General features: G+C 52.5%; 1 protein-coding gene across 17 annotated transcripts in view; it reads right to left on the bottom strand.

The window, feature by feature from the left end:
- Positions 1 to 10861: 10861 nt before the first annotated feature.
- The window catches only part of JADE2 (jade family PHD finger 2), a 53034-nt gene continuing 40974 nt past the window's right edge, over positions 10862 to 22921 (bottom strand). For 15 of the 17 annotated variants that reach the window (XM_087429794.1, XM_087429783.1, XM_087429786.1 and 12 more), the window contains 3 exons: positions 19714 to 19831; positions 16860 to 16988; positions 10862 to 15505 (listed from right to left, as the gene is read on the bottom strand). In XM_087429794.1, the coding sequence (XP_087285920.1) occupies positions 14697 to 15505; positions 16860 to 16988; positions 19714 to 19831 (1056 nt within the window). In that variant the 3' untranslated portion in view covers positions 10862 to 14696. The remainder of the gene's footprint in view (positions 15506 to 16859; positions 16989 to 19713; positions 19832 to 22921) is intronic. The other 2 variants (XM_087429797.1, XM_087429796.1) reach the window with 1 other exon arrangement.

Here is a 22921-nt window from a genome sequence, read left to right on the forward strand (position 1 = left end):
GCCTAATTTGCTTTGTAAGACTGAAAATTTATGGACAAACTGAAGGAGGACTTATACAATGCTGACTCAGTTGAAATGTGAAAAATAAGGCAACCAGTTGGTTTTATCTGCATCAAGGTTCTCTAGCTTTAGTATGTATCAAAATCTCCTGAGGAGCGTTTAAAAAAAACACAAAAGAGGGGGCTGGCCCCATGGCCTAGTGGTTAAGTTCCATGTGCTCCGCTTCAGCGGCCTGGGTTCACTTCTTGGGGTGGACTTACACTGCTCGTCGGCAGCCATGCTGTGGCGGCGACTCACATACAAAATAGAGAAAGACTGGCACAGATATTAGCTCAGGGCAAATCTTTCTCAAGCAAAAAGGAAGATTGGCACAGATGTTAGCTCAGGGAGACTGTTCCTCAGCAAAAAAAAAACACAAAATAATCCCACCAGAGATTGTGATTCAGTAGATCTGGGGTAGGGGTAGAGGGCAGGAATCTGAATCTTTAACAAGCTTCAGGTTTTTCTGATGCCAGGCTGTGTGGATTTTTCATTTAGGAGCAACAGTGATATAATAATACTAAATACTAATAACATGAAATGATCATCAGCCAATCAGTGAAGGAAAAAAAGTAGTCATTTGGTAAGGATTATCAACCTACTTTGGTTTTAAATCCAAATATAAAACCTTTCTACAGCCATCCCTTTAACCTTCCCACTAGCAATGTGCAGAATGACAGTAAGCTTTGTGCTAGCTCTTTTAACATAACCAATCATGATTCTATTACAATTGGGTCCATCAAATAGAGATTTAACCTATGGACTCAAGTTATTTGTTGAATTGAAACTAACAAGTAGATAGAAATAGTGAATGCAGTGAAGGGACAAATGCTAAGAAAAAGTCCAGTTTATTTAGTTCATTTCCTGGAATTTAGCTACATAATCTTCGTTTAGACTATCTGATATTTGTACTACAGGTACAAGTAATGCAAGGGTCACAGCCCTGAGCAGAAAGGCACTTGTTGGGAATAGGAAAACTTCTTAGGAAACAATATAAATGAAGCCCTTTGGGTGGTGGCCACCATCCTCCTAACTGAAGGTCAGAACAACAGTTTAGAAACCTGATGATTAAAAACAAAAGTCCTAAAACAAAACAAAAGTCCTAAAATAGACCCTGTTTCTACCACATCTGTTATAGTACAGGGTTCAACTAGGGATTCAGTTAATTGACAAAGGCCAGGGCCTATGTTTACCAAGCCTCTTAATTTGATTTATTTAAAATTAGACACCAAGGCTCAACAATTTTCTGGCTATTATTTAGTAAACAAAGTAAGCCTTGCTCTGGAATGTGGATTTTGATTGGGGGTATTATGGCAAGCAATTTAAGATGTTTATTAAAGTCATTCTGACTTCAGTGATGGCAATGTGCCACTCACTACAAACAAGCTGATAATGTTGCAAAAAAACTGAAGAGCTTTCTTCCTTGATTGTATTGAAAGGGCTTGGATTAATGGCTAACACATTCCTCCAGGCAAAAAGCTTTGCATGTGGCACATTTCATGGCTGTTAAAAGTAAAGAAGGGGAAGAAATAATTGGAGGTGAGGTACAGGTGGACAGGGAGAGAAACACTTGGGGATTAAAATGGAGATTGATCACTGCTTTCTTGAGCTGAAAGGAACTGAATGTGAAATTCAACAGTGGAATTCTAGTCCCATTTCATCTGGGATTAGCAAAATCTCAAACTAGAGAGCCAGCCCTGATGGCCTAGTGGTTAAAGTTCGGCGCTTTCGCCACTTTGGCAGCCCGGGTTTGGTTCCTGGGCAGGGCATGGAACCACACCACTCGTCTGTCAGTAGCCGTGCTGTGGTGGCGGCTCACACAGAACTAGAAGGACTGGGCCGGCTCCGTGGCTTAGCGGTTAAGTGCGCGCGCTCTGATGCTGGCGGCCCGGGTTCGGATCCCGGGCAAGCCCCAAGGCGCCACTTCTCCGTCCAACGTGAGGCCGAGTCCCACATGCAGCAACTAGAAGGATGTGAACCTATGACATACAACTGTCTACTGGGGCTTTGGGGGGAAAAAATAAATAAATAAAATCTTTAAAAAAAAAAAAAAAAAAAAAGAACTAGAAGGACTTACAACTAGAATATACAACTATGTACTGGGGCCTTGGGGAGGCAAAAACAAAAGAGAGAGAGGAAGACTGGCAACAGATGTTAGCTCAGGGTGAATCTTTTCTAGCAAAAAACAAAGGCATGAGGAGCCCAAAGTAGCTGAGTGGCAGTCTTTTAAAAAAAAAAAAAAAACCTCAAACTAGAGAGATTACAAACCTTACCAAGTTACAGCACCATTTTTAGGGCTCTCTCTTAGCCATTGGGTTTGGGTTGAATTCTCTCTAGACCCACCTCCTGGTTGGGAAGCCACACCAGATTGATTGCAGTCTGGAGAAAAGCAAGGTGACCTTCCTCCATTCTAGGAACTTCACTTTTGAGACCCGAATGGCCAAGAGCCCCTCTTTGGGTAAGGGGCAGAACAGGAGAGCTCTAGCCCTGTTCTGGGCTCCAAAGAGGCAAAATAGGTAGCAGTTTGTTTGTAACTAGGGGCTCCATTGCACGGAAACACAGCTCTGACAGCTCCTGAAGGAAACCATGCAATGCTGCTTTCTTTCCTGACTGCCTGGCAGCAGATGGCTGGGCACAAAGCTATTTAGAGAACAGTCTGAGTTTTTCTCCACCCCAGCTTCTATTTGGGGCCGGGCTCAGAATCATCAGTCCTCTGGCTGTCCAGTGGCAGTGGCACCTCTCTGGAATTCTCTAGGGCCTCAATCTGCCTTCCTCCTTAGAGAAGCAGTGTCCTGACCCTTTGATTACCTGATCACTGGGTAGGGCTCACTCCATGAGCCAGTGCTGGGCTGGGCAAAATAGAGGGCAGAGTCCCTACTCACCAGGCTCTTTTTTTCCTCTCTCACACACACAAAGCCTTATATACGGGAAACCATTAGTAATCACTGGGTATTTACGAAGTATTGTGCTGGTGTTGGCTTCAAGTTTGGGCGCTTGGCCTCACTTTCTGTCTGCCTTTCCTCCAGTCAGTCAGTCAGCAAGCATTTCCTGAACACCTGCCTGCTGGGCGCTAGCATCACATAATGAAAAGTGGGCAGAGATCTGCCCAAGGCACCATGGAAGGCAAAATGAAAAGACCCCCAAACACTATCAAGGGGGTTTCTAGAAAGGAGGCACCAGAGCTGAATCTTGAGGGAATACAAACTTGTTCAGTGGAGAAGGGGTGAGAGAGGATATTCCACGTGGGTAGCCCAGCAAAGACAAAGCCATGGCAGAAAAGGCACATTGTGATTTGGGGGCTGATGGAGCTCAGTGCCTAAAGAGGTTCTGTGTGGAGAATGTACGAGAAGGAGGCAAGAGTGGAGGGAAAGATTGAAGAGCGTAAGGCCTGAACTGAGGAGGAGACAGGAGCACAGGGCTGCTCTTTTCCCATCTTTCAACCTGTTTGTCACCTGTAATGATAAGTAGGTTATTTCTAACACTGGTTCCAAACCCCACATTTTATGAGGGATGATCATGTTTTCCAACCCAAGGTAGGAGCCAGTGATCTACCAGGACAGCCGGCTCATGGGGCCATCGGATCAGGATCAGGACATGCTATTTGAAGTGGGGGACCATCTATCCGACATGTGTCAGTCCCAAAATGCCACACTGACCATTGAGTATGTGCACTAGAATGTGTAGCACTGCCAACGGGGAAGATGCTTGTTTGAGTTAAAACTAAAACACAAGCTGAAGCTGTAGAAACAACAGGTAATGCCAACCTCCAACACACCTGGCTGGGCCTGGGGGGTGGGGTTGGGGGTAGGGGCGCACTGAGGATACTGCTGGGAGAGGGGGAACTGAGATAGCATCTCTCTCTCTGACCCCCTCTGCAAAGCTGTGGCCTGGGACCGGCTCTGCCTGAACCGTGTGGGATCGGTGGTTCCAGGCATGAAGCAGGAGAGTGTAACGAAAGTAGAGGAGAGGATACCCTGCATTCTAATCCCTAGGAAAGCTTTGAACTTGAAGTCAGCTGGGCCAGCGATTTTTCTCATCAAATAGCCCAAGGGCTGCTCAGTGTGCACTGGACTGGACTTGATCTTTGTGGCTCCCGGGCTCAGGACGACCCAGGAATAGAAACATTAGGTTTCAAGGAGACAATTATGTACAGTTGAATTTAAGGAAGACCTTTTTAACACAGATGGCTTAGCACTGGCTTGCTTTTTAAATGACAGGCTCTCTGTCACTAGAATTCAGAGGCTGTCCTAGAAAAAGCTGGGCAAGATGAGCTTTCATGCTGCCCCCTGCCCCCAAGATCATGAGGTCCTATCACTCAGATGTGGCTCCTCAGATGAGGGCTGAGCAGGAAGCAGGATTGATGGTGCAGGTTGGTGCCAGTCCCATCTCCTGGAGGGGAGAGGGGTCCCTAAGTTTTGAGCATCCCCTCTAATTCCTGCTCCCCTTTTGACATTAGCCCATTTGTGAGTCTTACATTGACTGAGGCAGCGATCAGGCCTGCCCATGGGACCTCTTCCCCAAGCCTCCTGGGCTTCCTTTGGGAAGCTAACAGGCATGAATATTACAGTTGGCATATGGGAAGCCAGGCTTTGTATACCAAGCGCTTGTCACCAGAACCAGGCAGTCACCCAGAACCCCAGAATAACAGTTCAGAATATCCACAGGTGCAGGTTGATTTTGCTGAGTCATTTCTCTCCCTTGGCTTCTGCAAATCCTGGCTGCTCTTCTGAGTTTCACGTTGATCATAACATTCAGTCCCTAGCAATGGAATGTTCCTTCTTTGCAAAAAGGGGTAGGGGGAGGGAGACAGGAGCTATGGCCTATTCAGCTCCCTCCAGGATCTTGGGTTACAAGGTTTCAGGTGTATAGGATGGTCACCAAAGAACCCAGAATGCTGGGAAGTGTGGGTGTTTCTCAGGCCTGGGCAGCTGACTGTCACAGGCATTGTGTGAGCTGCCTCCTTGATGACCACCAGCTGTTTACAACCAGTTCCTACCCCAGCCCCTACCAGGCGGTTGCTGCACGTGGCCAGTCCTTGCCCTGACCCAGACCGCAGTTGTCCTGGCTGGGCATGGGGAGGTCCATGAAAACTTGTAAACAACGGGGCTTTACCGGCTCAGATTCCAGAAAGTGAGTTAGTAAACAAATCCCTCTGGCTCCTCGCCTCTGGTCTGTCTGTCAGCGTTAGAGCACTCTTTGCCTAAACCTCCACTTCCCCGGCTCCTCTAACACCTTCGGTGGCTCCTCTTTTTGCCCACTTTGCATCCATGCCCACTTTGCACCTTTCAGCCACCCTGCATGGTGGGCCCTGCAGAAACTCTCATCCTCATTTAACAAATGAGGAAACTGAGGCCCAGAAAGGGACAGAATAAGTTCCATAAGTCTCCATTACATCAAGGCCCACAAGATTCCATTTCTAGTCACTTCCTCCTTCATGGTGCATTCATGGATGAATTCTCTGGACCTGAATGGCCACATGTAGCCAATGTTAGCTGAGGATGGAGGGAGAATAAGGGGGATCACCCACTGAACACAAACCCCTAGACCCAGGTCAAGCCCACCCTAGAATTGCTGATACCTGGAACACAGAGGCCCCCAGCCCTGCCAGCGAGGCCTAGGCCCCATTCCCAAGCCTGGAGAACAGATGCCTCACCTTCCTTCAGTGCCTCTAGGCTCTGCTCCATGCTTAACCCTGTCACTGTCCCAACCAGACTTGGTGTCTCACCCCATGATCACACCTATGGCTAATGCTATGCTACTGACCCCCTCACCTGTTGACAGGTGAATCAGCAGCCACGATGGCATTCTGATTGTGTGAAGGCCCCAAGCTGAGTGGGTCAAGCTTCGTCCTTCTCTCGTTCTGCCCAAGGCCAGTCTAGAGGTTCATCTAGTCCCATCTGCCAGCCCGCCCCACCTCACCCAGCGGGCCTTGAGTTAAAGGGCCCAGGCAGGCTCTCACTTGACCCTCACTGGCCACATCCTCTGACCATGGACCCCTCCCCCCAGGACCTGGATTTTAGAGATCACAGAATCCCCAACCTCTTCTCCCATTGTACAGATGGGAAAACAGAGGTACGTCAAGTCAGTGGCAAAGAGAAGACTAGAACCTTGGTCTCCTCACTCCTGGGTCAGCCGTATTTCCCTACAGCACTGTGCAAAAAGCCTCGAGGCGTGCAGTTAACAATAATAAAAAGAAGCCTTGAGTTTGAGTTTGAGTTTGAGTTGGGGGACCTTGGGGAGTCATGGGTGCCCCAGGAAAGGCAGAGCCCAGCATGAATTCTTTTTTCTTTTAATGTCTTAGAATGGCTTCTTTTTGTTTGTTGTTGCAACAAAGCAATTGTATGTTATCAAATGTAGCAGAAGTTTTTCCTGTATCTTTTTTTTTAATTGTGGCAAAAAACCCCACAGAACATAAAATTTACCCTCCCAACAGTTTGCAAGTGTACAGTATGACGTTGTCATCCACATGCACACTGCTGTGCACCAGATCCCCAGAACCCCCCTCCTGCCTCTGCACCCACTGAACAACTCCCGCCTCCTCCACCCCCAGCCCCTGGCAACCACCACTCAACTTCCTGTTTCTATGAGTTTGACTACTTCAGATGCCTCATATAAGTGGAATCATGCAGTATATGTCTTTTTGTGACTGCTTATTTCACTTAGCCTAATGTGTTCAAGGTTCGTCCATGTTGTAGCATCTGTCAGAATTTCCTTCCTTTTTAAGACTGAGTCACATTCCACTGTATGTATCTACCACATTTTCTTTATCCATTCATCTATCGATGGACATCTGGGTTGCTTCCACCTCTTAGCTATAGTGACTAGTGCTGCAACCAACGTGAACGCTTTAGATGCTGACCCGACTCAGCAAATAAATGCGCCGTGGGCCTCAAAGAGCCATAGGGAGCAAGGTCCCTTCCAGGACATTTTGGAGTTCTGTTCAGTCCTGGGCTGGAATGTGAGATGCAACTCGAATGGTTGGAATGGGGCTGTCGCAAAGGAAGACAGGTGTGGGCTGGGGTCTAATGTCCTGGCCACTGGCTGCAGCCCCCTTTCCATTCCTCTCACACTGCAGGGCTGAGCATTTTGGGGTTGTGGAAAGGCTTGGATCTGCTCCAGTTTATACACAATAGTAAATCGCTTGTCAGCACCAACCCTCTGCCTGGGACACAGTACTGTATAGTGGAGGACACGAGGCCTCCTGCTCGGATTGCCACGTAAAACACAGGATGTGATATTTGGAACATGCTTACACTAGAGAGTTATTCATTGTTTGTCTGAAATTCTAATTTCACTGTGTGTCTTGTATTTTTATTTGCTAAATCTGACAACTCTACCTCCCAACCCACTGAATGTGTCCACCACAAGCCAGCACCAGGGCCTCTGCATCCTGACCCAGGTTCCCTCAGAACGGTTGGTGTGGGTGCTTCTGACCTCTAGGCCTGGCTTGGAGCACCACCCTGCATTAAGCTTGCCCCTTAAGTCAGTTGCTTGACTGAGCCCCCATCCTTTCCTTTCTCACTTTGACTCTTGGCAGCAAGTCTGCCTGACCCCCAAAAGGCCGCCCTAAAATCCATATTTTATGATCTCTTCTTTTTATTTTATTATTATTATTATTTTAATTGTGAAATTTTCGTTGTACTTATTGTTTATCAGTCACCATATAAGTGCATCCCTCCACCCCTTGTGCCCACCCCTCACCCCGCTAACCCTTGGTTATTATTATTATTTTTTGCTGAGGAAGAGTGGCCCTGAGTTAACATCTGTGCCCATCTTCCTCCATTTTCTGTGTGGGACTCCTGCCACAGTATGGCTTGATAAGTGGTACATAGGTCCGCGCCCAGGATCTGAACCTGCAAACCCCAGGTCACCAAAGTGGAGCACACAAATTTACCCACTACGCCATCAGGCCGGCCCCTATGATCTCTTCTTTTATCAGGCAACCCCTATATGGTGATCATGAAGCCTCATATTCTTCTGCCTGAGTCTCTCACCAGGGGAATGAAGAGCTGGTGGCTGAAGCAGACACACACAGGGACAGCTGGGGGCTCAGCCCTCGTGGTGAGAAGGAGTTGGCTCTCGTGGATAAGGCTGGCCGGGTGAGGCTGGAGTATGGGGGTCTCCTGTGAAGGGGAGGGTAGCTGAGAGGCCACTTTGAGCTGGGTCAATGGCACCTCTGAGTCCAGAAATCTTCATCTCCAAGGAAATGGGCCTTTGCTGCCTCCTCTGGCAGCTCTGGCCATAGAAAGAGGTGCAATAAGAGGGACTGAGGCCAGCTCTGGGAGCGTGGAGTGCTCCCTTTCCAACCCATTGTTGACTTCCTTCCTTTCTTTGGCTGTTACAAGAAGGGAGGGCTTAGGTCTCCTTGGCCTACCCACCCCACCCAGGGTGGGCACCCAGCAGGCCTCAGCCAATGTCTTATTCTCCCAGGAGGCCTCTTGTCCCTTAACTGCCTCCCTGTTCCTGAAGGCTGATAAAGTTCCTTCTTTGTGCTGGCTGGCAAAGGGCCGTGGAGAGGGAGGCGCTGGTGTATAGGAGCCGAAGTGGGTGGAGTTCTGAGACTAGGGAATGCAGGGTTGGCCCTGGCCCTGTTGGCCAGCAGATGGCGCCCCAGACCCTACCTTGCAGGAGTTTAGTGAGAACAAGGGAAGTTCAGGGCGGACAGAGGAAACCTCCCTTCTCCCCCACCCGGAAGAGCCTTACACTCACTTGCAGCACAGTCTCAGTGAATAATTGCACATTGCTTTGGGATTTCTGATTAAAGTCTGTTTCCCACACTGACCTGGTCTCTCCATAGGGCCATGTGGTCATCCAAGTGTCCCCAGGGCCCAGCAGCAAGTGCTCAGTGAGTGCTGAATCAGTGCAGGCGTGACTGAAGGGTGGATGGGTGGACACTCCCCTCTGGGAGATGCTGGGAGAGGACTGGCCCTCCAATGAGGGTGCTGCGACCAGGTCACCCACTTTCCTCCTGTTCTCGGGGGCTCTCAGGGGGCAGGGACAGCAGAGGCAGCAACAAGGGCAAGGCCTAGGAGCACTGATCAGATGTGAGACCACTACCCTAGAGCAGCCTTGTGGGCTTAAGCCAAACTGGTGCAGAGGGATCCCAGAGAAACTTGAGCTGAGAATGGAGGGCCAAGCCTGCTCCTCAGCCTCCTGCCTTCCCCTGGGAAGGGGGTCAGGGGCTCCTCATGGCTGTCTGCCCTCACTCCACACAAGCCTGGGTCAATCCAAGGAAACCCAGGGGACAGCTGACAGTCTCTAGGGCTGCACTGCCCAATGGAGTAGCACATGGCTATTGAGCTTGAAATGAGGCTGGTCCAAAGTGAGACTCACTGTAAGTGTAAAATACACACTGGATTGCAAAGACTTAAAAAGAAGAGTGAAAAATCTCATCAATAATTATTTTATATTAATTACATGTTTAAGTGATCATATTTTGGATATAATGAGTTAAAATTATTAAAATTCATTTTATGTGTTTCTTTCTACTTTTTAAAAAAAAAGTGTGGTTACTAGAATTACATGTGTGGCTTGTGCTATGTTTCTATTGAACATGCTGCTTCAGACCCACAGGCACGTTTCAGGTGTGGGCCTTACAGTGGGGGCCCCTGTATCACTCTTCTGGACCACCGTGGCCAAGTGGGCCTGGTGTTGGGCTGGCAGCGGGAGGAGGGAGAAGCTGGGGTGATGAGCCCAGGGCAGCTGGCCCAGAGAGCTGACAGCCCCAAGCCACAGGTAGGTGGGCTGGCCACCAGGAGCCCGCAGGATTATTTCCAACACCTTCTGCATTGTGGAGTCACAGAACCTTGGATCTGGAGGTGCCCTTGGGGACCTACTGCCTATTACACCGGTGAGAAATGGGGCAATTCTCTGCGGTAAACAACTAAGTCAGGGCCCCAGAAGCTAGAGTCCTTGAGTCCCAACTCAACCCCTCTCCACATAGCCTCCTCCTTAGCTCTCAGACGAGGATCAAGACCCTCCATGCATAGCTTGATCCATCTTGGCACATGTCAAGCCCTCTACCAAGAATGCTCGGTGTCCCTTCCTTCTATTCAGCCCCCCTTGCACAAGCAACTGTTTTTTCTTCAGGCCTCCATTGCCTGGAAGCTCAAGGAGGGCAGGGTCCAGGTGACATGCACAGTACACAACCGAGCACACTGGCAGAGCAGAGGTGTGTGGTCAGTAGACTCACTGTTGAGTGAATGAATGGTGTCACTGCTTCAGAGAAACTCTTCCTGAATGACCCCATCCCCAGATCAGCCCAGCCCTCCATAATAACTCTCAGTTGCCTCACTGTCTGTGTCCCTGCCAAACTGCGAGCTGCCTCAGAGCAGGGATGGTGGCTACATTCCCCTCTTTCCAGAGCCTGGAATGGAGTAGGTGCTCAGGAAATAATGAATGAAAAACAAACCTGGGTAAAAATCTACCCTGATCTAGGGACACATGCCCAAGGTTCATCCCAAACCTTGTGGCTGTCCCAGGTAGGTGGCTCAAGGAAGTGGCAAGAGTTCAGCGGTCCTGCCTTTGATGCTGAACTTCACTTCTTACCAGAGGTGTGGCTTTGGGTATTTCCCTCATCCACTATTAATTCCAAGGGATGACAACAAGGATGAGGAGCAAATGAAATACTGCCCTCAAGCACAGCCCCTGGTGCATACTGAGTGCTCACTAGACCATCACTATTACGACTCCTTAGGAGGTAGCAGCAGGTCCCTGGGGACACCCAGGAAACACTCACTGTTTCACTGACCGCATTGTCATAGGGTGTATGCGTAGGACCCCCCCTACCCCACTCGATGCAACGGAGCCTCACACCAACCAGCACAGAAAACATTGCTTTATTAACTGCGTTTGCCAACACACGGGGAGTGCAAAGGGCTCCTTGAGACACAGGCCCAGGCGGGGGCTGGGGTCTGGAAACCCCCATGAGTGAGCAGGACAGGATGAGACTGGGAGCTGCGCAGCAGGGCAACACAGAATCATGCAGGGCACGGCGGGCACTGGCCGCACCACGGCGGCCATACATTCTATTGCTCGTTAAGGGTAGCGAACATGGACAATGTACAAAAAGGAGAAATAGGTCTTTGCGTTAATGAAAAATACATTTTTTCTCTACAAAGGAATCTTTTCTAATACAAGAAAATAAATATTGCAACATAAGCCAAAAATAATTTAAAATTGCTCTTTTCAATATATTTTCAATATTTCTCTTGTATATTAACAAATGGCACATCACTTTCTTTGAAACAAAGACAGAAGGTGTCTCCTCCTGTGACATTCATATCATCCCTTCACCCCGAGCTGATGTGGAGCACAGAGTGTTGTGCATCTGAGGGACAAGGTGACAGGAAGTGCCTTAAAGAACAACCAAAGGTCCCAGACTCCAGCCCTGGTTCTCTGGCCAATGTGGCCAGCTGGGCCAGGGGCGTGGGAAGTGGCTTACCCACGGGCCTTGCTACAGGCATCCAGACCATTCCGCAGAGCTTGGCCACATCTGGCAGTGAGCAAGGAAATGCCAAGTCCAGCTGCTGCCAATGTCTGTTAGAACTGGGCAGTTGATTCTGTAGGAATTGCCCCAGCAAGTCCCATAGTGTGCCCATACACAGCACACGCAGACACGCATGCATGTGAAACACACGACACCCTGGCACACACACACCCACAGTCCAACATCCACCAGGGTGGCTTCTCCAAGGAAACCGAGACCCTTACATTGCAAATGCTCACACACTGTCACAAAATCAGAGCTCATTTAAAAAATAAACCCTTCTACCTTTCTTCTCCTTATTTGTTTTAAAATACCTTTACGATCCATAAAAATACTTTCCTTGCACATTCTCCTTTCTCACTGTGATGAGGGGGAAGGAGGTGGAGGCAGGAGAGTGGGGCTAATAGCCAGAATGAGTTAGAGCAGCTTCTCCCTTCCTGAGGAGGGCCACTGAGTGTGGGCAGAGGTGGTCAAGCGAAAGACAGAGCCTGGAAAAGGGCTTCTGCCTTCTTCTCTGCTTCCCACCCTTACCTCAGGGGTGGCAAAGCCATCTGTCTACCCTGCGGGTGGTAGGCCAGAAAAAGAGTTGAAGGTGCTGTGGCTAATGGCAGAAAGGACAGCAGGGGGGACCGGCATCCTTGTCCTCCTTGTAGCCTGGCCAACATCCTAGAGGTGAACAGCTGCCGGGTGAGGCCACGGAGAGAAGGGGCCCCCCACCAACCAGCCAAACAGACACACTGGCTCTGTGCAGGCCCCAGGGAAAGTCCAGTCCAAAGTGAAAAGAGGGTCGGAATCCAGAGGCCAACTTGAGCAAAGACCCCCTGAAGAGTGCTGGCTGCCCCACCTGGCTCATCTAGTCCAGACCCTGGCCAGACCCACCATACTCCCTCCCTGGTTCTTTCTCCACCCCCGCCCCTAGGAAGCCAAGGCTGCCTCAGCATAGATGAAGGGGTAAGGGCCAAGCGCTGAGTCTATTGGACCTGAGCCATCCTGGCACCCCCGCCTCCATCCCCCTGGCAGAGTTTGGTTGTTCTTTAAGCTCGTCCCTTTGCTCCCTGCGAGGTCAGACCAGGCAATCCAGCACAGACATGGTTGTGACCCGAGGTGACCTGAAGCACGGGGAAGGAAAAGGTCTGTTCAAAGGCAGTAAACAGAGAATGGGGTTGGGACGCTGATGCTGACACTGCACTGGCCACTACTACCAAGGCAGCAGGCAGACTAAACTCTACATGGTAGCTCATGCCATCCCAACGCCCAGAGTCCTTGAAGCCCACTCCAAGTCCACTCCGACTGGACAGATTCGTCCAATCCTCTAAACTTTGTCATATCTTTCTTTCCTGTTTTGCTAAAATTCACATGAAACTGAGTGTCGATGACAACGCCACTGTCGTACCTCGATAGTTTTGGAGTCGGGGGTGGGAGGTCACACTGCTCCCCATCCCGCTGATTTGCGCTTGTGTGTCTGCATGGGGGGAACCACAGGGCAGAAACTTTTGCCAGGCTGGTCTCACCGTCAGTCTTCTTCCCTACTGTGAGTCTCAGAGTTGAGGAAAGCTCACAGGGGGCCCAGCCCAGGATCTGAAATCCAACACCGGTTCCCGGTTCCAACAGTTCAGCAGCAGAACACCATCCTCTTCCAAGAGCTTGCGCTCGTCTCCTTGGGTGTGTGCAAGGAACATGTTTCTATACTTTGTTGCTAAAGAACTCCATTAAAAAAAAGTCCAAGTGACAAGTTGTCAGGTCCAGGCTGTGCTGTATTATGGTCAAAATATTCTTTGGCATCCATAGAATGATTCGACTGATTCACTGGACTTTTGCAAGGTTCTTGGTGGAGCAGTTCTGGCTTTACCAGTGGCAGAAGTGACCCAGGAGTAATTCATAAAAGAAAAAAAAACATGTTTTCACTGAATTCCTTGTTTGTTTGTTCCCTGAGCTATCACCCTGGGGCCACTCCACTGAAACTCTTCAGAGCAACTATCTGGGAACTGGGGTGGGTGGGTGGGTGGCGGCGGGGAAGGCAGGACATGGTTGGGGGGAGAGCGGGCATGGCTGGGAAAGGGTTAAGGCTCAGAGGGACAGAGGAACCAGGAACATCCAGCAAGACTTAAAACAGCCCCAGCGGGCCACCACCGGCCAGCCCTGGGCCCCGGGATCCCACTGCTCGTTGGAAGGAGGAGTTTCCAAAAGGAAACCGAGGAAGCAGCTTATCTTGTAGCAGGACTGGGAAACTTGAAAAGGCAAATGGTCTGGTCTGGTCAGCTGTCTGGGAGTGACCAGACTTCAGCTGAGACTGGCCCCAAAGGAAGGAAGGAAGTTGGAGCCCCAGAGCGATTCTCTGCAGCGGTCAAGTCTGAGCCCCACGCCCGTCTGGGCACTGGCCCTCCCTTGCAGCCCTCCGCCGGCACTGGCGGCTGGCTGTTTGGGAGTCCCCTGAGTAAACGGCACAGCTCAGGAAGGATTCTGGGAACCCCTTCCCAGAGCCCCCGGGCTGGGCACTGGCAGGGGCGGAGCAGCAAGGGAGTGGAGGGTCGCGGGGTGGGCGGGCAGGCCTGATGATGTGGGTTGATCAGGAACGGCTGTGGTTCCCCTGGAACCAACGGGCCCTCTGCGCCCCCTCAGTGCTTTCTCGTATAAGCTCGTTGTGCTTGTGACAGTGAGTAGACTCTGGCTGGGTATCACTTATTATACTTCCTTGGGGATCAGTGGAGTGCAGCAGGACGCCCCCAAACAGACCCCAGTGGGATTTGGGGCCAAGGCGGGGCAGGCCCTGGGCTGGCCCATCTGCCATGAAATAATGCCCAAACAGTCTGTGTCACCCAGTGGCAGCAGGCTGGAGTCCTGAGCTCTTCTTCACCTTGCCTACATCTACCCAGGAGCCCAGCAATGCCACGTGGGCCGGGGCGGGGATGCTGCCACGGCAGGGATGGTGCACAGGGCCTAGTACGGTCCTTGTGGCCAGAGCTGTGGAAGGAATCCTAATGTCCTAGGCCAGCACAGAGGAAAGACAACAGTGTGGAATTCGAAACTCTCTATATTAAAAATAAAACCACAACAGAGTGGCAACCTCGAGGGTCTGAGACACTCAGCAGAGATTGGAAATGGCAGTTGTGACTGGGCTGAGGCCTCGTGGGGGGACCAGGGCAGGGCCCAGGACAGGGATAGGGGTGACTTAGGAGGCCAGTACCCCCATGCGCACCACCTCCTCAGTTCCTGCTTCCCGGGGACCCCGCTGCACCCCGCTGTCCTCGGCCTCCACGTCTGAGTCGCTCATCTCCCCATCAGAGAAGTAGCCATCAGTCTCAGTGTCAAAGTGTAGGCTGACCTTTGGCCTCTCAGCCACAGCTGAAGGCGGTCCTATCCCGGCATCAGGCCTTGCCCCTGGCGATCTCCGGGTTCCCTTGCTCTCGCGGGGCGGCTGGAGCCGGCTTGAGAGCTTGGGGCTCACCGTAGGGCCAGGCACTTGGACATTTGAGTCGGCAGCCATTGGGGCTGCCTCGTCCGGGGTCTCGGGGGCCAGTGGTGGGGGGCTGTCGGGGGCTGCTGGGACGGGACAGTCCCCGGCCGTTGGGCTGGATGGCAGGTGAGAAGGCGTTCGCCGTGGTGGTTTCCTGCCAGGTGTCCCTTGACCCCCCTTGCCGCTGCCTGCATCCTGGCCCCAGGGCTTCTTGGGAGGTTGGTCTGGAGTCGTCCGTGAACCAGGCACGTCCTGTGGTGGTTTCTTCTTGGCAGGCAGGCGGGTACGGCCACGGGCCTTCCTGGCAGGGTCGCTGGGGCGCAGTGAGGGGTCCCGCATGAAGCTCAGCAGTGTCTCCTCATCTTGCAGCAGCTCCTCCGACAGCAGCCCTGGAGTGGGGTCTTCACGGTGCCCGTTGTTTAGTGACCACTCGCTCATGGCCATGTTCTCTGCTGTGATCTGCACCGACTGCGCCAGCCAGCTGTTGAAGAAGGTGCCATCGATGGGGAACGAGGTGGACAGGCCTGGCCAAGGAGAGAGGAGGCAGGTGAGAGGCCAGCACGTGTGTGCCCCCACCCTCTGGCAGAAAGCCCTCCCTGGCCCTCCCCAGCATGCCACTGTGCACCTTGCTCCCTCTTTCCCTCTGTGCTAGGCCCACTTGAGCTATCTTGTTTTGTCCATCCCTCCCACCAACACCAAAAAGTAGGGTCCACACCATTTACTCCCCTTCCCAGGACATCCTACTCCTGGAACTGGCTTCATAATTTGTGGAGGAGAGTGCAAAGTGAAAATGCAGACTTCCTGTTCAAAAATTATTAAGAATTTCAAGGTGGCAACAGTAGAGCATTCAACCAAGCGAGGGCCCTTTGACAATGCACAGACGCATGAAGCCGGCCCTGCCCAACACCCCATCCTGATGGTGCAGAGGATGGATCAATGGAGAAAAATGCCATCAGGCCACTAGGGGGCGCTGGATTGCCTCAGAGCTTCCAAAGCAGGAACTGGGATAAGGGCGTCAGGCATGAACAGGGCAGTAGGTTCATCTGGGTAGAAGGTCCCTCTTGCACATTAGGGCCAGCTCCAGCTATGGGCTCTCCCTCCTCTATTGAGGTCTTGGGAGGGGGCAGCTGGTGAGACTGGGCCTCCCATTAGATACCCAAGTTGTCTCCTTCCAGAGACTGAGGGAAATAAAAGATGACCTGGGGCTTCGGTGCTAGAGGGGAGGTCTGAAAGGCGTCTCCACCTTGATCCCTGAGAAGTGTTCTAGAGGAAGCATGTGACATCCTGGGAGACAGACCCCAAAGCTGGGGGCCCCTCAAGGACTGCTCTGCTTAATGGCGTAGCAGTAAGGAGGTCGGTGAGAGTGACGATGGGCTGGGCCAGTGCCCGTGGCTACTCCTTTGGGTCTCTCTGGGTGGCTCCAGGAAGGTTCGCTGGTAGTGAAGGGAGGGCCCATTTGAGAAGATTCTGGCAGAGTGGGACAAGGATGGAGAATTCTGGCAGATCCTCAACTCCCTGCCTGGAGCTGGGCTCCTAGAAGGGCCCAGATGGCCTACAGGTCCCTTCAGGGCCTCCGGGAAAATCTAGCATCCAGGACCCTGGCCAAGAGAATGAGTGGCAGTTCCTGAGCTCCTGGAGCCAGCCTCCAGGTCTACAAAAGGGAAATTTCTCAGAATACCAGACAGGGCTCAGAGACTCCTTTATGGCTGGAAAAGTGTGAGCGCCTGGGCAAGGAAGGGCCTGGTTGCCCCTTTTAGGCCTCCCACTCTGTGCAGAAGGGGTGCTGGTGGTCCCTGCTGGCCTTACATGGGCGGCTGCAAGTGGAGTGATGGTGTGAGCCTGGCAGTGTCCGCCAGGCCAGCATGGCCACTCACTCACCCAGCTGCCCCAGGACGGAGTCAGGCCCCGCCTTCACTTTTTCTTTCTTCTCAGGGCTGCCCTTTGGGCCCTCACGGCCTTTCCTTTTCGAGTCGCTCTTCTTGCCCTTTGCTCTCCTCCCAGACCGCTCTGTGTCAGGGAAACAGAGAGCAAGAGGGAGGTGGTTACCCCAAGCAGCCTCAGCCAGAACAAGAATCACTGCGCATCATCCCAGGAGTCCTCCATTACCTGGGGCCTCACCTTCCAGGTCACCTCGTCCTGCCTCTATGCTCCAGGCTCAGAGCCATAGGGGGCCTGGGATAACTGGGGCTCCAGTGAGTCAGGGGGTGGCTGGTATGGGGGAGAGGGGTAACTGCCCACTGCTGCTCTTGAGGGGCTTGGGGAAGGCACAGGACCACGAAGAAGGTGGAGGACCACCTTGCAGGACCTGGACTGCAGTCTGATCTACATGGCCTACAGATCTTGGGAGAGTCCTGGTGGGTGGGACGGTTGGCTGGAGGTGAGTGGACAGGGCAGGGCCTTCAATGCCAGGCCACAGAGTCAGACATGAAGGTGGACAGAACACTATCAGAGGAGCCAAGAGGCTTGGGTTCCAGTCCTGACACAGTAGTCAGCCCCCTTGAGTAAGTCTGCCTTGATGTCCTGGTCTGCTTTCAAGGTCAGACAGTAGATGGGAGATTCGGGGCTGCATACCTAGCCCTCATATCCTTTCAGTCCATGACCACTTAGATCTAGGAAGCCACAGAAAACAATGGAGTAGGGGAGAGACATCTGGAAGGGGGGCGCCTAGCTGCCAGAAGCCTTATAGCTTCTCAGCCAGAGGCTTGATGGCTTCCCGAATAAGGGTTTAAGAGAAGGTTGAGGGGCACAGCCCCAGCTCCAGGAATGTTCCCAGCTCTGCTGTTAATTCCCTGTGCAACTTCACACCAGGCCTCGTCTCCTCATCTATAACATGGGATCAGTGCCTAGAAACTTTGGAGGGAGGTTTCTGAGGTTCCCCACTGCCCTCAGGATAGTCTGAGCTCCTTCCAACGGCCACAAGACGTCACACATCTGACCCTGGCAACTCTTCAGCCTTCACTTTAGACGTCTTCATTCTGCCCTGGTGGCAGCTATGCCAGCCTCCTTCCAGTTTCTCTAACGAGACAAACTCTGGCCTCTAGGTTTCCAAATATGCTGTTTCCTTGTCCTCTCCTTCACGTGGTTCAGCTCACAGCCTAAATATCACTGCCACTGGGAAGCTGTCTCTAGCCCTCTGGCCAGAGAGGCCTCAGCAACATGCCTGTAGCCCATGCCCAACCCCAGGGGTCAAGCGTCACAACACTGAAGGCATCAGCTTCTGGCAGAGGCAAACCAGTCTTCTCTCCAAATGCTCTGCCGGGAACACAGGGCTGCCTGTTGCTGCCACTCACGTCTAGGAGCTGCAAATGTCCCCAGACTCAATGCGGAGATGCGGACCCACCAGACTCTTGACCATGTTTCTGGAATCCTGTGCCTGAGAGTACTACGTGTCTTGCCGCTCTCTGCTGCCTCTCCTTCTGCAGCTGGATGTGTGGCCACAGTGAGAGCCAAGAGGCCTGAGATGTTGTTCCAGAATCACCACTGCCGTGAAGCCATCCCTGATACAGCTGTCACTGCACTGGCACCAACTGCAGCCCCTTAGGCATCACTTTCCTTTTATCTTTCCAGATGGTGAGCTCCACAAGGGTAGGAACCTGGTCCATTCAGTCCACGGCAGTGTGCCCTGCAGCATCCAGCACAGGGCCCGGCACCCTGCTGACGCTGTTAGTGCCTGCTGAATGAATCAACAGACGAGAGGGAAGCCGGAAAGCTCCAGTAGCCAGGAAGCTGCCATACTCTTGGGTGTGCACGGTGAGCTCTGACCTCTGCATGGCCATGACCTGGCCTGACCCAGCACCTGTACTTCGCAGTACTGGTTTCTTGCACCAGAGTGGGCAGTGATCCCAGAGCGCAAATGAGGCAGCTCGGCTCTCGGGCAGGGGTGTGGTGGTACCAGGTCCAGCTCTCCTCCCTCTCCACTCCAGGCCCGGCCTGACCCAGAGGCTGAGCTGGCAGTGGCAGCTCCTGGCTCAACATCTCTCTCCATCCAGCTATTTCTGCTGCATGTAATTCTACAAGAGAGCACCATTTTTTGAGTTCAGCTTTGCCCTCCTTGACATGTAAACACTCCGGGGAAGGCCTCGTGTCTGCAATATCGATACAACTAACAGTCGATACAACTAACAGTTGAGAGCAATGTCGGAGCTTCTTTGGCCTTTGATTTCCAGATCTGTCAAATGCACGTGGTAGTAAGACAATAAGAAGAAAAGAGAGAAGAAAACTGCTGGTGCAGGGCCTGAATCCTATCACATGAGGTCAGAGAGAAAGAATGCCCAGGTCCTCTTCCATCTCTGGGCAGCTGCCTTCTTCAGGATCAACGTGCAGGCACACGGGGTTCAGGGAAGCTCGCCAGCTTCGGGCCCTTCCTGCCCACTACCAGCATAGAGCCACTAGGACTTTCAGTTTCCACCTGTTCACATGCAATTTACTCCTGAACCACTATGGCCCTGGCACTATCTGGGTGTTCCCAGTGAACCAGAAAGCTCTCTGAGAGTAGGCCTGATGCCCACATTTCAGGCTCTGTCTCCTTGCCTACCACCACACAACGAGGGCCCTGAGAAGTCCCCATCTTGGCCTACTAACTGGATATGGAGGGTAGGGGTGGGGGCCAGTGGCCCCTGGCCCCACACACATGCACCTACCAGGCCCCAAAGACACACACTCTCCTTGGCCCCAGCCCCTTGAGAGTGTGCACCCCAAGAGGCGGCCAGCGGTGGGCAGGGAAGGTGCCTACCTCGACACAGATCCTGTTCAATAAGTTTCATCTGCAGGTGGAATATCTGCTCCTGGAGTTTGCAGATGGCATGTTTCGTTCTCTCGCGCCTTGTCACCATGTAGCACAGATTTCTAACCTGAGGAAACACAAGAGAAATTTTCCATCTTACTCACAGGCAGCCACCCGTGACCTGCCAGCTCTGGGGGCCACCAGTGCCAACCTGCCCAGGACATGTGGGAATCAATTCCCAGACCCAGAGTGCATCCTCAGCCCTGAGCTGCAATTCTCTGATCCAAAACACAGGCTGAGCACAGCCTTGGCCCCGTGGCCCCTGGCTGAGCCACAGTGGGCAGGGAGAGCACCTGGTTAGCTCAGACTGCTGACTTGAGCTTCCTCCTCTCGGCCTTAACTTCCTGGCTGAGTTGGCCACGCTGCCCCCCAAGGCCCTTTCAACATGGCTGCTCTCCCCTATATACACAGTGCCCCAAGGCTGACTGGGGCCTCACGCGTGTCACCAAGTCCATCCCTCTGCCTCCTGTCCAAGGCCTCTTTCTCATTAAAGACACTCTTCAGCCACAAGCACCACGGCAAAAAACCACCTCCAGTCCTGAGACACGAACGGTCATGGTACAGAGAGCAGAGACAGCTCCAGCAGAACAGCTTCAAGCAGAGAGGCAATCCCTGACCCACCTGGGTCCAGCCTGTGACTGACCCACGTCCACCTGCTGCACTGAGACCAGAGCCAGGCCCACACCTGCTCTGGCCAAGGCCCCCCTCCACATGGCCACGTTCGCTTAGGCAGAGACAGAAGTCCTCAGGGGGAAGGGCAAGGGCCTCTCTGACTCCCTTAAGCCAGTTAGCAAGAAGAGCCTCTCAGCGCCTGGGAGACCAGCCTGCTTAGCCCATGGGACACGGACCCGCCCTGCAGCTGGTCTGGAAGCACCTGAAGGATGGGCCGTGTTGCTCCCTGTCCACCTGGCAGCTTTCCCCAGGGTGCCGTCCCTCAACGGCTGCTCTTAGGGTACATCATACTTCTGTGGCCAAGACCAGGCCCCCTCCTTCAAGGCATTTCCTTGTTCTGGCATCATCTTCAGCTTAGGCTGGAGCCTCCAGAGCAGAGATAGCTGGCCAGGAGCTGCTGACTTGGAATTCTGGGTCCCACCAGGGTTTTTCCAGCTGGGGCTAGTACCTCTGTCTCCAGCTGCGTTCGATCTTAAAGGCTGAGTTCAGTCTTCACGGCCTTAAGCTGCCTGGGGTGACCTGTGGGTTCCAGAGCCCCCACCTGTTGCCATGACCACCATGTCTCCCGGTCTGCAGGCAGCTGTGATCAGACCTCTTTGCCGGCATGAGCATCCTCCTCTCCTTCCTGAGCCTAGTCGTGAAGGATATCCCAGAATGCCTGCTCTAGTCTCAGGCCTCCACAGGATGGGCTCTGTGTGGATTCTCAGCAGGACCCCACGCTGGTATGTGTACCTCAGCCTAGACTGTGAATACCAGGCCATCCTCGAGGCCAGCACCTCCCCAAGGGGCAGCCGCCTTCCATGCGTCCCTAAGCACAGGCTGCAAGCTCTGTGAACTCATGTTGTGTTGGGCCCTGGGTTCAGTGGTGAGCAATGCCATTGGGGGCCCTTTCTTCTGGGGACCTGGGCAGACAGATGCTGATCAAGTACTGACAGGACCAGGCAGTCCTGACCCAGACTTGGGGGTGGTGAGAAGGCTTCCCGGAGAAAGGGGCAGCAAGGCCGAGTGGGAGTTAAGCACAGCAGGGCATAGGCTGGGTACAAGGATCCAGGGTAAGGCCAGGCTGGGGAGAGGCAGAGCGAGGCCTTGTGGCTAGAATGTCAGCCTTTGAGGCCTGACTGAGCCAGGCCAAGAGGAGCTGAGGAGGGATTTAGTGGGGATGGGGTGGGGTGAGGTGTGTGTAAGTGCTGAGACCCCAGAGTCATCCTTAAGGGCCTGGCTCCTCATCTGCCCCCAGAGCTGATCCCTAAGTGTGCCCCACCAGTCCCTCCTGGTGAATGTGATTCTTTCCCATCAGCTCCCTCTACTTCCAAGTCACCTCCATCATCTTCACCTGGATAATCAGTCATTCAGACCCTCTGCAATCCCAGAGCAATCTCCTGGAGATGTAAATGTAAATCTTCTTAAAATGTAAATTCTCCTCCCCTTAAAACCTCCGATGGCTTCTGTACTGGGTTGAATAGTGTCCCCTGCCAAAATTTATGTCCACCTGGAACCTCAGATACAATTAGTTGAGATGAGGTCATAGCGAATATCAATGAACCCTAAATCCAAAGGGTTAAATAAAGGCCACGTGAAGACATATACAGGGCAAGTGCCATGTGATGACAGAGGCAGAAACTGGAGTCACGGGTCTACAAGTCAAGGAACGCCAAGGGTTCCCGGCAACCACCAGAAGCCAGGAGAGAGGCATGGGAGATTCTCCCTCAGAGCCTCTAGAAGGAATCCACCTTGCCGACACCTTGATCTTAGACCTCTGGCCTCTAGAACTGTGAGAAAACAAATTTCTGTTGTTTAAAGCCGCCAAGTTTGTAGTACTTTGTTACAATAGACCTAGAAAACAAACACAGCTTCCTTCCTGTCACACTTAAAAAAATCAGAGCCACACCCCAAAGCCTTGCCCAACGTGACCTCCCACTGTCACCTCATAGCCTATGTCCTATGGTCCTCTAGGCTCAGCCACACTGCCCTCCAGTCCCCTTCTTTCTGTGTCCAGCCCACTTCTGCCTTGGGGCCTTGGTATATATTCAACTCTTAACCCAGAATGCTCTTCACCCCTCTCTTCCCAAGGCTGGAGCTCGTCCCTTCGGTCTTGGCTCAAAGGTCATCTCCAAAGGCCTTCCCTGTTACCGCATCTAAGCAGCCCAACATTATTCTCCCGTATCCTGGTCTGTTTCCCTCCTGGCAGTCACACTGCCTAGCATGCATGGGGACAGTGGACGGATTCCACCTCTCTTTGGAGGCCTCAGAACAAACCAGTCACTTTACGCAACCTGAAAACAGATCAGTCAAGGTCCAGCTTTTAAAAAATTTCTCGGGGCCGGCCTGGTGGCGCAAGTGGTTAAGTGCACACGCTCCACTGCAGTAGCCCGGGGTCACCGGTTCGGATCCCGGGCGCGCACCGACACACTGCTTGGCAAGCCATGCTGTGGCGGCATCCCATATAAAGTGGAGGAAGATGGGCACGGATGTTAGCCCAGGGCCA

The sequence above is a fragment of the Ceratotherium simum genome, chromosome 4 (assembly GCF_057802395.1).
Source record: "Ceratotherium simum simum isolate JZ-2026a chromosome 4, ASM5780239v1, whole genome shotgun sequence".
Classification (NCBI taxonomy): Eukaryota; Metazoa; Chordata; class Mammalia; order Perissodactyla; family Rhinocerotidae; genus Ceratotherium; species Ceratotherium simum.